The sequence below is a fragment of the Colossoma macropomum genome, unplaced genomic scaffold (genome assembly GCF_904425465.1).
Source record: "Colossoma macropomum unplaced genomic scaffold, Colossoma_macropomum, whole genome shotgun sequence".
Lineage (NCBI taxonomy): Eukaryota > Metazoa > Chordata > Actinopteri > Characiformes > Serrasalmidae > Colossoma > Colossoma macropomum.
In genome coordinates, this window is record NW_023494801.1 from 35697843 (window position 1) to 35711991 (window position 14149).

General features: G+C 42.4%; 1 protein-coding gene across 1 annotated transcript in view; it reads right to left on the reverse strand.

Moving 5' to 3' along the window:
* Positions 1–10076: 10076 nt before the first annotated feature.
* The window catches only part of caskin1 (CASK interacting protein 1), a 161714-nt gene continuing 157641 nt past the window's right edge, over positions 10077–14149 (reverse strand). Inside the window, exons 21-22 of the mRNA XM_036589531.1 lie at positions 13607–14084; positions 10077–11512 (exon numbers count right to left, since the gene is read on the reverse strand). Coding sequence (XP_036445424.1) covers positions 11416–11512; positions 13607–14084 — 575 coding nt within the window. The 3' untranslated portion in view covers positions 10077–11415. The remainder of the gene's footprint in view (positions 11513–13606; positions 14085–14149) is intronic.

Here is a 14149-nt window from a genome sequence, read left to right on the forward strand (position 1 = left end):
CATATTAAACATTTAATTATGCAGGAATTTTTAAAAAGTTGGTGGATTTGTCCTTTTAAAGAAATCAGAGTCAGTGTTGAATTTGCTGATGTAAGTGTTATTTTCTGCGGATTCAGTGGGGCGCCTTTTGAACAAAGTCACTAAAAGTTCTGAATGGATTTTGTTGTACTTACTAAACTCGTGTTTCTGATGTTTTTGTAGTTTTGCACCGGCTGAACTGGGTCCTCGTCTGAGATTTCGGGGGGGGGTTGGGTTTTTTCCTCCACTGCAGTTGTGGACATGATCACTTGTAAAAACCACATATGCCTGATTTTACCATTAAAGCAGTGGATATTTTGAAGTTTTTGTGTTAAATAAGTTGCCCAGAGTTTACAGAATGTACACGAGCAATGAGTCAGTGTGAGTGTCTTACTGTGTGCTTTTCACTCCCTCTGGTGCACAACCTCGGAACTGCAGGCTGCAATCCGAAAAGCACCACTGACCTTCACATACAAGCTTAATTAAAGGGGAAATTCAGAATTCCTGCATAACTAAGTGGTTAAGACGTAAACAAAGTCATTCAGAGTGGTTTGGTGTGAAACGCTCCGTTCTAGATAATCTTACCGAGTCAGAACTGTTCACAGTGGTGGTGATAGGAACCAGACGTCCACCTCTAAAAGCTCCCTCACAGAAAGTTCCTACATGAAATGGTAATGAATTCACTGCCTGAAGACTGAGACACTGTTTTATGATAGTTTGGAGAACTTAAACTCCATTCCTGGTGGAGGGATACATGCAGGGCGCTGTGAGGCAAAATAGTCCCCAAAGAAAACTGATTATTTCAGATTTTCCACTGTTTTCCATCATCAACATTCCATATAAACTCAGAAGACTCGTGTAGGTTCACTGGTGGTTCTGGATAGTAAATAAAATGTCTATATTTGTGTTGTAGTCATGGCGACCCCTGGTTCCTATCACCACCACTGTAAAGACATCTGAACCATTTCACACCAAACCACTGTGAATCACTCTGATTACATCTCACACACTGAATTATACAGAAAATGTTGAAACAAGTCAGAAAAGCAAAATAGTCACCAGTTAGCCTGATGCAAGTGACTTCATGCTAACTAGTGGCTACTACTGTCTACTCAGTATTAGCCATATTAGCTTTGCACAAGCTGTTGCTTTAATTTTTACAGGTTTCCCAGACATAATCTGCAGCGTCAGTGGTGAATCACCATATTGGGCATTGTTTTTGCTCCTTAATCCATGTCCAGGAAACTGGCCTACATTGTTTTCTATATTTTAAGTAGTAACTGGGCCAACACTGACTGTGCTACAGCATTGTTAAGATGGCAGTTTGGCAAAATCAGCTTTAGCCTGTTTTCACCTCCCTTACTCCAAATGTAGTCGACCAGCTGAGACATGTTTGGTGTCTGAAGTTTGCTGCTTTAGTTTTAGCACTAAAGCTATGAGGCTAATGTAGCTAACAAGTAATGGAAGCTTATACAGTCCATAGATATACATACCTACATGCTGCGCTGGGTCCGGCCAGGCACGTCAACGGCGCCGCCATTTTAGGGCGGTCAACATCGCTGCTGGACTGCATTCAGTACCGTTATAGAGCGGCAGTTTAATAAAGTTACTGTCCAGAATTACACTATTTCAGGAATATCACGCTCAGAAAGGGGGATATGATTATATAACGGAGGGAACGCAGTGATCCACACTCATGTCTGTGTGATGTGTATTGTCTGTGTGGTGTTTGTGTAGATATGGCCGTGTGGTTAATGAGGCACAGAGAACCTGTTGATGTGATTGTTTTTCCTCTGGTTTTATATGAAGCTCATTTAATTTAATAGTCTATTCAGGATCTTAACTTTATGTAGTAGTTATTTATCTACAGTGGAACGGGAAGACCCAACAAGAAGCTGGCGAATAGGAAGCCAACTTCAGCTCCGTCCTTCTGTGTATTAATATTAGAAGTGATTCACTCACTGATGGATTTGCTGATGTGTCTGATTGTGTTTCTCATGCTAAACTCGGTTTTTAACATCAGGTCCAGACTGAATACTTTCCTGCTGGTCCGGACAGCTAATTATCACGATCAGTTATTAAAGTAATAAAAGCTACTGAGAGCAGATCCGTGCAGCCTGGATTAATCTGTGTCTGAGGATTATAACTAAACAGATTTGGTGAAAATCGGTTGAGTAATAAGGAAGTTGAGGCTGATTTAATCCTGAGACTCTTCGTCTCTCAGTACAAGGGAATCTGTTCACAAGCGGATCTTGACCTCTCCAACATGGCGGACGCGCAAACGTATCGCCTCACATAGAGAACAACAGACAACGCGGCATCCAGGTATGGATATCTATGATGCAAATGCATGGACAAGATTTGAGCTGCTGCTGTGTTTAGCTACACTAATGTACTTCAGTCCGTGTTTATAGAGAACAGTGAGTCACAGAGTCAGAAACCACAGAATCGGGACTGTTAGAGACACTGAACTCCTCCATACAGTCTGAAGCACAAAGCTGAAGTTGGGTTCCTCTTTTCCAGCTTATTGGAATTTTCCTTTCCACCTTAAATGATGCTTTAGGTGCCCGAGTGTAACTGCTGCACCATTTAAGGTGGAATGGAACATTCAGATAAGACATGGAGTTAGCGCCATGCTAATCGCTAATGCTAAGCTTCCATTACTCTGCCATTTTTATTGAAAGAAACTTTATTACTACTGTAGTTTGAAGTATTACGACTAAAGAACACAGCACATTAACTACACTCTTAACAATGGGCTGTTTAGTAAAGACAATGGTTCTGAATAGAACCACAAACACTCAAAGAACAATTTGCATGCTTGAATGGTTCTCTGTTTGGTGAAATGTTCTTCAGATTGATGGCGAATATGCTGCCTATGGTTCCACATAGCGCCAAAAAGGGTTCTGCTATTGTTTACAATGCCAAGCTTGTTATAATAGCAGAACCCTTTTTGGCGCTACATGGAACCATTTTCAAAAATGTTCTGTATAGAACTCAATACAACTCATTCTCCATCGATCTTAAGAGCCATATCACCATGCAAAGAACCTTTTAAGCATGTAAATGAATATTTGAGTGTTCATGGTTCTGTATAGAACCACTATCTTTACTAAAGAACCCGTGAGGAAGGTTTTTGAGTGTATACAGCACATAATTCCATTTTAAATGTGCTAAACGTTAAAAACATCCCATGTTTGAGTCTGTCGTCCTTTTTATTTCTGTTAAAATGAGTTTATAAGCAGAATCGCTTGATAGAACTTACTGAGGCACCAGCATTTAGCTCTGTTAGCCTTGTAGCTCCAGCGCTAAAACTAACCTGTTTTGGTCTTTTGGCTACATTTGGGGTAAATTTTATAGTTTTAGTGAACGATTCGGTGCTGAAGCAGTGAGAACAACGAGAACAGCTGTTTGTATAGAACATTTATTTTATTTAGAGCAGGTGGTTGTTGTGCATCACTGCAAGCACACCACATTTCCCAATGCCAGTCACAGCAGGTCATATACAACATCGACACAATATACAGCCCGCACGCTCGCGCAGCAGTGCAGGAAAACTCGCCTTTTTTAAATTCTCATTTCATTTCTCTGCAAATAGGATGAAAATAAAACAATTTTACAATTTTTAACCAAAGAATATTTTGCACCAGCACACCTTTTTTTTTAATTATCTGTTTTTATCAGCAAAAAAAGGCAAAAATAAAGAGAGATAAACAACCATGACAGTAAAAATGACGATTATAAAATGCAGAACGGATGTTAATAAAAGGGGATGTAGTTTCACAGCAACACATTCAGCTATTTACAAAGCCGGAGGATGGCGGAGGAGGACGTTCAACAGCCGAATCAACACAAGAGAAGCGATCCAACTGCAGTTTCTCAGAGTTTAGAGCGGAATGAAGCTCCCACGCCGACCCAGCCAACAGCAAACACCAGTCAGGAAGAGCGGAGGAGAGTCCAAATCACAAACCAGCCCAAAACAGTGTGAAAGAACCAAAGCAAGGCACGTACATTTCTTTAAAAAAAGAAAAAACATTGCATAATATACAACTTGTCAAATCAAACTACATGAAAATTTGGCCACAAAAAGCTACTTTAATTAAAAAAAGAAAAAAAAAGATTTTAAAAATCATCTACAGTTAATTTAGTTTCACCTAAAAGCCCTCTTTAAGTTTGCACGTCATTAAATACCTTTGTTAAAACATCTTTAATAATATAATCTATGCTTATAACTTAAAATCTTAAGGATTCTCTTCGTGACCACAAGGGGGCGACACTTTGCGTAGTGGATTTTTCTTTTTTTCTGTAAATGCTCTTTCTGCCCTTTTCCTGATCGCAGACTCGTTTTAGCTCCGTCTCTTGGATGCTGTGGAGATCATCAGAAGGAGGCGGGAGATTGTCATGGCAACGAGAGATGGTGAGCATGGGGGGGCAGTTCCTGTTCACACTGCAAACCTGCTCTGAGGCTGAAGTGCCTTCAGTTAAAGCGATAGTTCTGCAAATCTGCCCCATTTCACCCCAAACATAGTTGGCCACACGTTTGATGTACTGTAAGTTTGCCTCATTAGTTTTAGCGCTAAAGCTACGAGGCTAATGTAGCTAACCGGTCGCCGAAGCCTACACTGATGATTTGATGATGTAAGACCAAAAAAAGATTCACTGTAGGTCTCCAGGTATTTTCAAAGCAATTTCTATGACTAAATAAGCACTTCATCCCTGTACTTAAAGGGTAATTCCACCAATTTTTTCAAAATTCCTGCATAATTAAGTGGTTAAGATGTAATCAGAGTGGTTCAGAGTGGTTCAGAGTGGTTTGGTGTGAAACGCTCTGTTCTAGATAAACTTACAGAGTCAGAACTGTTCACAGTGGTGGTGATAGGAACCAGACGTCCACCTCTAAAAGCTCCCTCACAGAAAGTTACTACATGAAATGGTTATGAATTCACTGCCTGATGACTGAGACACTGTTTTATGATAGTTTGGAGAACTTAAACTCCATTCATGGTGGAGGGATACATGCAGGGCGCTGTGAGGCAAAATAGTCCCCAAAGAAAACTTAATTTTTCCAGATTTACTAATACTTTACGAACTGTTTCGCACCAAACCACTCTAAATGGCTCTGTTTACACCTCAAACACTCAATTATGGAAAAACTTTATTATTATTTAGTATTACTTTGGACGTTTTGTACATTTCCAGGAGGAAAGACACTTTTTTTCTCTTTCCATTTTCATTTAGACCCTCAGAGCCCTCCATACAGACCTCAAAGGCCAGGAGATTTTTAGTTCTCTCTCTTTTTTATTTTTTCTTAACAGTCTAGTAGCACATTCATTTTTAAAGTGTCCCTGATGGTGCTAATTATTATGCGAGTTTCCGTAGCCGAACATGTTTGTGATGCGCGCTCTTTAGTGTTTTTCCTTTTGGGAGAAAGATGGAATTCTGTAAGAGGAGGATGTGCGAGACGCGATGCTTTTGAGCTCTATTTGTATAGTTTAGAGTCATCTTTCGGTATGCAGTTAGCATCATGCTAATCGGTGGGGCATAAGCTCCCATTACTTGTTAGCTACATTAGCCTCGTAGCTCCAGTGCCACAACTAAAGAAGCAAATTTCACACACCGAACACGCCTCAGCTGATTGATTACGTATGTAATATCTGGGGGAATCTGATATTTCACCAAACTATCGCTTTAAGAGGTCTAATGTTTTTGGTGTGCGGCCTTTTCCTATCTAGAACTAAAGTGTTCCTCTGTGATGACAGAAACCGCTGACAGGTGGACGGTGATCTGTGTGCAGGAAGGTTTTTCCGTCACTCGGGTCATTAAATCATCTTGCAGTAGTAAATTAAGGTCTTTATGAGTTCAGAGGCTAAAACACCTCCAGCCCTGTAGACCAAATAAACGGCAGAGCTGCAGAACTGGGGTGAAACAGGGAGGGAAAGCACAGAACTGCGCCATCTGCTGGTTGCATTTAAAACGTGAATCATTATTAAAATTATCATTATTCAAAAATCACTGAAACTGGAACTTTTTTGAAACTATATAAGCACCAACAAATAGAGGAGGTGGCCGATATGACCAAATGTAGTATCACAATACTTCAGGAATGATTTGTTTTGATACATGATAGGTCACGATATTTCTTTTTTATGACATCTGATAATCTAGAACAGATAAAGTAGTGCCACATTTTAAAATAATGCTATCAAAAGCTATGAATATAATTACTTGAGCTTAACATTGTACACACTGAGCTGCACAAAATCCAATTAAAAAGGACTAATGAGCCTCTTTATAATCAAACATGCAGCAGGAAGTGATTTTAGGAACCCATGATATCCGCGATATGCTCAGAAATGTATATTGTTATGTAATTGATCATGATGGTAAATATTGTCATGTTGTCCAGCTCTGCCTACAAACATAACAGCAGAATATCAGAAGATCAGTGCCACTCCGCTTTTTAGAGAAACTGCACAGCCTGTAACATGCATCACTTTCAATTCACCATTAAAGGAGAATTGAACTGATTTTTCAAACCCCCCCCCCCATAATTCAGTGTGTGAGATGTAATCAGAGAGATTCAGAGAGGTTCGGTGTGAAATGGTTCAGATGTCTTTACAGTGGTGGTGATAGGAACCAGGGGTCGCCATGACTACAACACAAATATAGACATTTTATTTACTATCCAGAACCACCAGTGAACCTACACGAGTCTTCTGAGTTTATATGGAATGTTGATGATGGAAAATAGTGGAAAATCTGAAATAATAAGTTTTCTTTGGGGACTATTTTGCCTCACAGCGCCCTGCATGTATCCCTCCACCATGAATGGAGTTTAAGTTCTCCAAACTATCATAAAACAGTGTCTCAGTCATCAGGCAGTGAATTCATCACCATTTCATGTAGGAACTTTCTGTGAGGGAGCTTTTAGAGGTGGACGTCTGGTTCCTATCACCACCACTGTGAACAGTTCTGACTCGGTAAGATTATCTAGAACAGAGTGTTTCACACCAAACTACTCTGAATGACTCTGTTTACATCTTAACCACTTAGTTATGCAGAAAATTTGAGAAATTAGTGGAATTTCCATTTTAAGCTACATTTTGAATGCAAACAGCAGGGGGCGCTCTGACCACTTTCCTCTCTAATGCAACAAAAAACACCCACCTGCACAGGTGGACTACAGAACTGGAACCTCAGTGTTTCTGGATTAATTAGACAGACGTTAATCTGTTAATGTGAGTTTGGTGAAAAAGAAACGACTGTTTGAAGAGAAAAGAGAAAATCAGAACTCCTTCCTACGGCTACTTAACGCTTCATTTATGTTTATCCTGGTCCGGCATGGTGACCGTATCCCCCTTATCAGCTGTAAAAAATCCAATTCAAATGTCTTAAATTAATATTTATGTAGTTATTTTTGGAATAATCAGTGTAGTTTGCATCATCAGACTAATATGTTCACCACCTGCCTTAAACACGCCATGTTGGCTGGATTTATTTGTCTGAAGTTCAGCTCTGCTCCACTATTCGACAGGCCAAATCCGACCCGCCGCTCCCGTCCAGTGTAAATCAACCTAAACACCTGCACTGCATGCAAATCTCCCCCACAGAGGAAGCTAACACAAGAGAAAGTGTTAGGAGACCCATCAGCCGTGCGAACCTCAGTAAAACCATCGTTCCAAATCTTCCCTCAGCTCACAGACTTATTTTTGGGGTTCTAATTTGTGCTCATTCTCAGACATGCAGGTTCCCTTCACTCCACCTACAGCACCTTCAGGCCCTCATCCGCTCAGCTCAGCCACAAACTGGCAGTAAAGTGTGAAGCCCTTTTAGTTTCCATCAGATTTAAACACTTTCCACCCCTTTACAGCCAGAATCTCACTGCCGAACCACATCACTACAGTTTTAGACCATCAGCCTCAGAACGAAGAACACGGAGAGCAGCAAACGCTCCCCAAAGGCTACTGCTAGCTCTGTCGCTACGCTGTGTTCACACGTTTATACTCTCAGCCACACGCAGACTGAGATCCTTCGTATGTTAAGCTGACCACAAGCCTCGGGATCTCGTCAGCGGCGTTCTGATTGGCTCTCAGCCATGTAAACACTCTTCTGTTCAGCAGGTTTTATCAGATGAGAAACTTAAAGTGGCCGAGCCTTTCAGTGCGAGATGCTCACTGGACTGAAAAAGACCGATGTTAAAGTTAATGTAGAGGTTTCTGAAGCGTTTAGTAGCTTCTGACTGAGAGATTCTCATGAGTTTGCTGTGGGTTTGTTTTTGTTGCGGCTGCGTTGATTGTGATTGGTTAATATGCGTCAGTCAAACGGCCCCTTCCTGTCAAAGTTGGCTGTTCTTGGTCATGGTAAGTGACGGATTGGCTCTCTGACAGTGGGCAGGAGTTTGGCTTGCAAGACTAACATGTTGGCAATGAACTGGTGTAACAACAGTCGTGTAAACAGTGCCATGATGGTCACATTACTGGTGTTCCTCCCCAGATGTGGAGAGGTGTTGGCCACTGTTTTAGCCTGGAAGGTGTTTTTAAAGTGTTCATGTTTCTAACAGTCTATTTTTATTTACGTTTTGGTTTTGTTGTCCAGCGGCTACACCGGGGGATATTCCACAAAGCAGGATTTCTCAGTTTAGCTGGATAACTTAAGCCCAAAGTCAAGCCTGTCCAATAGGAAAAGAGCTGAGGATTCCCATTGGACAGTACTCATCTTTGGGCTTAAGTTATCTGGCTAACTGAGCAATCCTGCTTTGTGGAATAACCCCCTGGGCTCAAACGATGAGCGTTCAGTGCTTCAGAGTTTCCGAGGAAATAAAACCTAGATTATTCTCTTGTGACGGTTCTTGGTGGAACGTCATGCTAACCGCTGCAGCGTGCTGCCGTTGCCGATTGTGGTGGCAGAGTTTTCCGCATCTGCTCCATTCAAAAACATGGAATGTCCAGTTTGCCACTGCCAGTCTACTGTCATGATGTAAACATATCACAATGCTAATGCTAATCCTGCTCCTAAACTCGGAGAAGAACTGAATAAGAATAAATCTGGTGTAAACATAAGTCATGTAGCTTTTATGTCTTGAGGTATTACCGCCTTCAAAGGCTAGGTGGCGCCAGATTTATGAAAAGAACTAAATATTGTTCTAAAACTGTTGTTGTAAACCTGTGGTGATGTCATCGGGGCTTTTATCTTTTATATGATACTGCAGTTTTGTTATCTGCTCAGGCCGGGGTTTGTTTAGACTGAGGTCACTGTTTTCTATCGTGTTCAGAATCTCTCCACAGCGCCCTCTACTGACTCCCAGAATCAACATCCGTGTGTGTGCGTGTGTGTGTTTCAGCGCTGAGGTCACCTGTCGTGTTAAGGCACACGAGACACTGCGCAGGACGAGGTGAGGGGGGGGCAGAAACGGGGGCAGGATGGCACATACGGACCAGGGATGGGCATTTTAATATTTATGAATATGCAAATAATAACGTCATTTAAGTAGCTGGATTTGATTAGACACAACAAATTTGATTAGTTGAATGCAGCAAATAACAAAACCGCCCAAATTTTTGCAATTTTCTATTCGTTCTGAGAACCTCCCCCTACCTGTGACTGGTTCTACTCACCACCTCGTTAATTCTGAGACCTCCCCCTACCTGTGACTGGTTCTACTCACCACCTCGTTAATTCTGAGACCTCCCCCTACCTGTGATTGGTCATCATCATCACCTTGTTAGTTCTGAGACCTCCCCCTAACTGGGATTGGTCCTAATCAGCACCTCGGTAGTTCTGAGACCTCCCCCTAACTGGGATTGGTCATCATCACCATCTTGTTAGTTCTGAGACCTCCCCTTAACTGGGATTGGTCCTAATCACCGCCTCGGTAGTTCTGAGACCTCCCCCCGACTGTGACTGGTCCTAATTAGAGGTGGGTAATCCAGGTCCAAAAAGTAAAAACCCTCCCCAGGATTTTGTTCCAACTGCTTGTCTTCTCTAATTTGCTCAAACCAGCAGCAAAGGAGTTCAGGCAGTTGGAACAAAATCCTGTGGAGGGTTTTTACTTTTTGGACCTGGATTACCCACCTCTAGTCCTAATCACTGCCACGTTAGTTCTGAGACCTCCCCTCGACTGTGATTGGTCCTAATCACTGCCACGTTAGTTCTGAGACCTCCCCTCAACTGTAATTGGTCCTAATCACCTCCTCGCTAGTTCTGAGACCCCCCCCCGACTGTGATTGGTCCTAATGACCACCTTATTTTTTCAGAGGTTCTTTTGTTGTTTAAGACAAACCACCAACTTTATTCAGTAACTACTTCAGTAACTGTAATTTGCGTAGTTGTATATAGAGAGACTTTGCAGTTTAAGAGGTTAAAGACCAACTTTACATAAACAGTAAACCGTCATAATAGCCCCACAATTCTTGACTGGGTTTTTAACCATTTCAGCCGACTGAACAGTCAACTTTTCAACCCTTTTTGCGTCTGGATCAGGACGACGACGTTGTTTGTAAACAGTGCCAATAAATAAACTGAACTGAGTTCATGCCCATCCCTCGTGCGGACCCATCCGTGTGGAATGAGGCAGCAGAGAACTAAAAGGTTCTATACAGAGGTACGGGAGCTCGAGGCAAGCACGCAGAGCAGAGCAGGATTTACACAGGAACTCCAATCACTAAAGTCAACACGGCTCACTACTGCCCTCTACTGAGCACAGCTAATATATATATATATATATGACAGCTAGCTTAGCATCTTTTTTTAAACTCTGTTTTTGTCATAGAAAAATCCGTATTTCTGTCAGGAAAGTCCATAGAGTTCTGAAACATAACAACACTGTATTGTACCATTTACCATGAAATAAAAACAAAATAAAATATTTATATATATTTATATATATATATATACTTATATATATATTACTGTACTAATGCATGACTCTCACTATGAGATTTTTTCTTTATAGATACAAACTTTCCTCATGCTTACAATGTACACATACCATACTATAATTTCATATACAGTAATTATTGGTATTGTTTTGCTATTCATTCCTCACGATAGCGTTTTTGAATGGAAAAGAACAGACAGCTGAGTTTATTTTCTGGTAAAACTCGTCCTCTGCCCTCTCCACCCTCGTAAAGCCCTGGATGATCTTCGTCGCCCAGCCCTGAGGTCACTTCACCTGGGGGGGTTGTGCAAACCAACTTCGGGGAGGAGAGAGAAGGAGAGAGGGGATGTTCAGGAAGCAGGAGAAGAACAGGAGGGAGAAGGTACAGGAGGCTGGGGGTCGGAGGTTTTGGAGGTTCTGAGGGTTTCGTGGGTTTGTTTGGTCAGTCGGTTGGTTATTTGTGCCCTTTTTGTGCTCTCCTGGGTCCTGAGGTTGTGCCACAGAGACGCAGGCTGTGCTCTTCACTCCAGCATGGCGTCTAGCTGGTCTGCCAGGTCGTCAAACATGCTGCCGATGTCGTCCAGGATGCTCACTGTGCTCTTGTTTTCCGTCACCGAGCTGCAGGAACACAAACACATTCACAGAATGTACTACCTCAGTACCACTGGACCACTACCATCTTCAGCCCGACAGCAGGGTTAGAACAGCTGAGTCTGGACCTTTTGCCTTCAGTCAGAGCCGAACGATTCTTCTGAGCAGCACTGTGACTGCAATTTAAATTGCGATTAAAATTAAAGGAATGGTTTAGCGAAAGATCAAATTCATACCATTTTCTGCTTAGCCCAGATGTAGTCAATCAAGCTGGGACATGGAGTCCAAATTTTGCCTCTTTAATTTAGCAATGAGGCTAACGCTGCTAACAAACACTAGAACTCAGTAGTCACCTAATTAGCCCAAACTGTTTCTGTTAAAATCCATCTCTAATTTTTTTCTTAACCTGCTCAAACTGCATCGAGGTGTGCATTAAGATTGCAGGTGTTGTTTAGTACAGGGTTTCTCAACCACTTGGACATGGACCACAAGTGGTCCGTGAAGTCCCTTCAGTGGTCTTTGGGCCAATACTGAGGGGGACCAGTGGTCTGCAGTGGGCAGGTGATGGCGCTTTGTCATTAAAATCAGTGAATAAATAATAAAAAGGGAAATATAAAATGTTTTCAAATGGAAAACGATATTAATACAAGCCTCGCAAAAATAGCAGCTTTGTTCATGTTTTGCCCTTTAACTTTAAAAACTAAACACTACTGACAAGCAACTGGTGCAAAAAACTGTGTTGTAGAGTCTTCCCACTTCGTCTGCCACTGTTCTGTCTGATTTCAGGCTACATTATCCTAATCTGTTTACATGGAGTCACTGATTCATGTCCCAGATCGTGGGGTAGCCAACCAAATACAGCTGTAGTGGAAATTTTTCCAAATAGTGCAAAAAAAAGTTTAGGGTAACATCTTACTGTAGGGTACGGTTCATAAGGCTACACGACACCTACATAAGCTTGCCATGACAACTGACACAGATCTACATAAATGTTTATAAATGCTAGTTCCAATAGGCGTCTTTTGCTATATTACATCTGACAATTTTGATCAAAGTCAGCTAAAGTAGCCTTTATGACAGATGATGCTTATTTGAATTAGCATTTATACAAATTTTCTAGGTCTATGTCAGTTGTCATGACAAGCTTATGTGGGTGTCATGTAGCCTTATGAACTGTACCCTACTGTAAAGTGTTACCAACTTTTATTTCCCTGTGGGCCTTCATGCCTTCTAGTGATAAATATGTGTGAAGTGTAAATGTTTAAGAACTGGTTTAGGAGACAATATGACTTCCTGTACATTGTAAACATTAACAAAATTCCGAGCAGCCACTTTAGACAACAGGATCTGTATTCACAAACCACCTCGGGAGCCAGAGTGCTGATCTAGACTCAGACAGCGGACGGTGATCATCATAAAGGATTCTGATCTGAGATTAGACTTGTGAATACCGCCCCCTGGCTGCTCATAGCGGTGAGGTTTTATTCATGCTTGTAGCTCACAGTAAGTCTTATAGATATAGACCAGGATCAGAGTGGAGAGGTTCATTTACATGTCTTATCGACATGACACCAAAGTGTGGACTTTCAGGACGACTGCCAGACCTGAAACAGACCCTTTCAACTGCATTAGCTGTTCAGAATTGATTTTCAATAAAACTGTTTCCCTTTTTGTATCACCTTCATCTAAACACACTCATCTATTATGTATCACTGTGCATCTTTAAGTTGGTACATGCAGATCTTAGTGGTTTCCAAGTGGATACTGTGTACACCTACGGATCATGTTGACTAAACCTCTACAGCAGTGGTCTCCAACCCTGATCTACCTCCCTGCAGAGTTTTGTTCCAACCTGTCTCCAATAAGCTGCCCCACTCCTTACTGTACTCTAATACATCTGATCCAGCCAATCAGGTACTTAGGAAAAGAGATTAGCTGGAGCGGGTGAAGCAAACTGTGGTTGACACTAGGCTCTGCAGGAAGGTAGACCTCCAGGGCCAGACCACTACTTTACAGTGTATTTTTGCACGGGTCCATTTCCATTCCTTCATATCATAAATTCACAGTTACGCCCCTGACCATGGCTGCATGTATGATATTCATAGCATGTATGGGACTCACTCTCTGTGCCTGTCTTCTTTAATCTTCTCTTCCACAGCCTGTAATGCTGCAGCCAGCGAGGCGCTAGTCTCCTCAATCTTCTGCTGCACAGCGTCCGCAGTCATGACCCCCGATCCCGGCCCTGATCCGCCACTGCCACTGTCCATAGACACCCCGCTGATGGAGGAGCGAGGAGGCTTCACAGGGGGAGGCACAGGGGTCTGGGGGGTTTGGGGCGTCTGCGGGGTTTGTGGCGTCACCGGGGTCTGCGGCGTGTGTGGAGTCTGGGGGCTTTGGGCCGGTGGAGTTGGGGATTTGACTGGGTTTGTGGTCAAAGCTGGGCTTTCGATCTTCGTGACCGGTTGCCTTGCTGGAGACGGCACTGGGGTCTGGTTGGGCGTCGCGTTTATGGACTGAAGAATGTTCTTCGACGGCTTGGGAGCCGTGGGAGGAGGGGTGGGTTTCGGAGAAACTGGAGGAGGCATTTTCTTCCCTTCAACTACATAAAAGAGAGAGAGAGGGAGAGAGATGGGAAGAGAAACTCACCTGAGCACATTTTGATCC